We start from the raw sequence: 3333 nt of genomic DNA on the forward strand, positions 1-3333 counted from the left end.
AGAGAAAACCTTGGAAAAAAACAATAAATCACCCCAAAGCGAATGGGAAACAAATGTTAGTCTGTCGAAAGACTTATAAATTACTGCTTAACGGTTATTGTGCAGGTTGAGATTATCTTTACAACTTGAAGAGGGACCCGGGCATGATCCCCGAGTATCTCGAAACTAGGACTGGTTTAACCCCCGAGCAAAGGATAGAGCTGGGGGGTGCTCCCGAGAACTCAAAGCTGAAGAGCTCTGACTGACAATCTCAAAGCACACTCACTAGGGAGACACGAGTCTTGGACAAGGTCAAACAACAAGCTGCCAAAAGGCTTTGACTAAATTCCCGTTACTCAAGTACCTTAGCTAAGGGAATTGGTGGTAACTGTTGGGAATAAATTCATACTACAAGCCCACCAAATCTGGGCCCAATAGCCAAGGATAGGCCCATAAAAATATTAATTAAATAAGCAAGGGCTATTAATTAAATATAAAGATATATTTCAATTAGGAGAAAGAGGAGCACAATTCCTCCTAATCCAACTCCAATAAGAAGACCCAATCCAAGTCTACTTCAACACCCCAAACCTATAAATAGGCCCTTACACAAGGTCCAAAAATATCTTCTCATACCCTCTCAACATTTTTTCTCCTCAGAAATTATGAATTAGAGCTCAATTAGTCCCTTTAAGCATATTGAATGATTGTGTGTCGAAGCACGATCTTTTTCTTAGAAACTGTCTAACTTTGGTGTCGGAGTGTCCCCGATCTCCCGGGGAGACCCTTGGACAATTGCTCTTTTGGAGTGCACAATGACGACATATTGCAGATCTTGAAGGCCCCGAAGAACGCACAATCCACCGTGAGGAAAACTGTTCTAACACTTTATATAAATTAAGGAAAAAATATAATTTAGCCTCCTAAACTACCAGTCATTTTCATTTTAGCCTCCTAATGTTCAAAAAGTGATAAAGTAGTCCCCCAAACTACTAACTAGTTACAATTTGGCTAATCCGTTAGTCATTACCGTTAAATAGGATAGAATTCAATAGATTAAGTTACTAAAATACCATTTTGGGAAAAAAAAAATTAATTAATTTTAAAAATGCTCCCAAAACGATGTCGTTTTGAGGGGGAAAAAGAAAAAAAACGGTGGTTTAGGGGTGGCTCAGCGGCCACCTCCATGGCCATGGGGGTGGCCCATCGGCCTGCGGGGTGGCCACACTTGTGGTGTGGCAGGGCGACCACCGCACAGGCATGGGCCGGCGAGCCATCCCAAAACCATTGTTTTTTTTTTAAACGGCGTCATTTTTGGGGGGTATTTTTTAAATTGATTTTTTTTTTTTCAAAATGGTATTTTCGTAACTTAACCTCAAAAAACGACGTCGTTTTGCATTTTCCATCATATTTGAAGGTGTTGACTAATAGAGTGGTCAAATTACAACTTTTTTGTAGTTTGGAGAGCTATTTTATTATTTTTTGAATATTAGGGGATTAAAATAAAAATAACTGATAGTTTGAGGAGCTAAATTATATTTTTCTCATAAATTAATATAATAAGGTAATATAATTGTTAAAAAAATATGAAAAGTATTTAATAATGCGTGATTTTTACGTTTTAAGAGACACATATCAGATTGATTGTTTTGTATAAATTAATTAAAAACTAATTTATAACAAATTTTTGTCGGCGATTCAAAGTAGGCGGCTGCTTGCGACGCTTTAATTTAGCAAATATCAAGACAGAAGACGATAGAGTTTTGTCTAAGGTTTGAGTCACATGGCATTTCTGTAGTTTCATGTAAAGCTCATGGGCATATTTTAACAAATGCGTCTATAAGAGGGAAACGAGATAAGATATGAGATCGGAGAAAGAAAGAAAGCAAAGAAAAATGAGGAAGGAGATTATGGTTGCAGTGTTGGTTCTGTTTGTCGTCGTTTCACAAATGGAGAGGGTTGAGCCCGCAGATCCCGATTGCTATGACCAGTGCTCCACCGGCTGCGTTCAACCTGACAGTAAGTCCTCTTTCTTTTTTTTTTTCCAAACCGGTCACTCTGGCCGGTTTGGGGGAGCCACCCCATGACCAGATGCTGCAAAACCCATTTCTCAAAATCTGATTATACCAAACAAGAAACCATTAAAACCTCGAGAAACAACTGGGTTTGTTTCTGTTGACAGCTTCAACGTGAAGTAGCAGGGGCCAAAAAGTGATGGAATCTATGATCTGAATGGGAACTAATGAAAACCCAGATCAGTAAACCATGTCACTAAATAAAAAAGTTAGCTTAAAAGATTGAAGCTTGAAGAGATTTCTCATAAGTCATAGCCGTACTGTGTTTGAGAGCTTAGCCAAAGGTGGTGGTTTCGGCCACCCCTTGGGCTCTTGGGGTGACCCGTCCACCCACATCTGGCCGTGGTGGCTCGCCACTCCAACCGGCCAGATCTGGCCACCCGAGCGTAGCCGCTCAATTTTTTTTTTTTTTTCTTTTTCTTTAAAAAAAAATTAAAAGAATTAAAAAATTAATTATATGATAAATAACTACATTTGATTAATAATGACGTGTCTCTTAAGTTTGGACAAAATTTTAATGGATGACAATTTTTATCTTTATGAAATGAAAATTACAAGGAATTAAAAAATAAATAAAAATGTTGAAACAGGAAGGAAAGGGCATTTAACTCTTTTTAATATTTATTTTAATGTCTTTCTTTGTGTGTTGTTATTTATATATATTCAGCGAGGCTTATGCAACGGTGTGACAGAAAGTGTCAGATAAAATGCGGTCCAGGTAAATCTTGTCTTCCTTGGCTTAACTTTGACGCACTGCCACCTCACCTGCTTTATTCTATTTAGTAAAAAATGTAAAATTAGTTTAAGTAATTTATCATATTTGCAATTAACCTTGTATCAAAATAATTTCATAAGATTTTTACGTATATTAAAAAAATAATTTAGTCCTTATACTTAAATTTGGTTTACATACTTAATATATTCAGTTTCGATAGTTTGAAACAAATTGTAACATATGTCATATTTAAGCAAATGTAACACTAATAGAATTTATTAAATTAGATGACAGAATTTAATTGTAAAGATTAAATTGTCTTTTTAACATTATCTCATAAACTTTTGAGTTTATTTTAAATACTACAGTGAATTGTTTGTAAATTAGATAATTTTGCATTTTTCGGTTCTATTGAAAATGGAGATAACTCTAAGTGAATTGGTATTTGTTGTGTATCCAGATGCAGATCCTGATTTTGAAGTCAATATAGGTTAAACGTCTGTCAAGGAAGGAAGCTGTGTGGGCGACATCTCATCATTTAATAAACTTTTAAACTTTTTTGTT

The 3333-nt window shown here is 35.9% G+C and overlaps 1 protein-coding gene across 1 annotated transcript; it reads left to right on the forward strand.

The window, feature by feature from the left end:
• Nucleotides 1-1831: 1831 nt before the first annotated feature.
• On the forward strand, nt 1832-3333 carry LOC132167113 (uncharacterized). The gene is made up of 3 exons (XM_059578009.1): nt 1832-1998; nt 2722-2772; nt 3230-3333. The coding sequence occupies exons 1-3, from the start codon at nt 1842-1844 to the stop codon at nt 3262-3264; spliced, it is 243 nt and encodes an 80-aa protein (XP_059433992.1). The 5' UTR covers nt 1832-1841; the 3' UTR covers nt 3265-3333.

This window comes from Corylus avellana, chromosome ca1 (assembly GCF_901000735.1).
Source record: "Corylus avellana chromosome ca1, CavTom2PMs-1.0".
Taxonomy (NCBI): domain Eukaryota; kingdom Viridiplantae; phylum Streptophyta; class Magnoliopsida; order Fagales; family Betulaceae; genus Corylus; species Corylus avellana.

Excerpts from the sequence above, each read along its gene's own strand:
- LOC132167113 (XM_059578009.1), top strand. The coding sequence starts at position 1,842 with ATGAGATCGGAGAAAGAAAGAAAGCAAAGAAAAATGAGGAAGGAGATT. Across the intron at positions 1,999-2,721 it reads CGGCTGCGTTCAACCTGACA|CGAGGCTTATGCAACGGTGT; the intron begins GTAAGTCCTCTT and ends ATATATATTCAG. Across the intron at positions 2,773-3,229 it reads TCAGATAAAATGCGGTCCAG|ATGCAGATCCTGATTTTGAA; the intron begins GTAAATCTTGTC and ends TTGTGTATCCAG.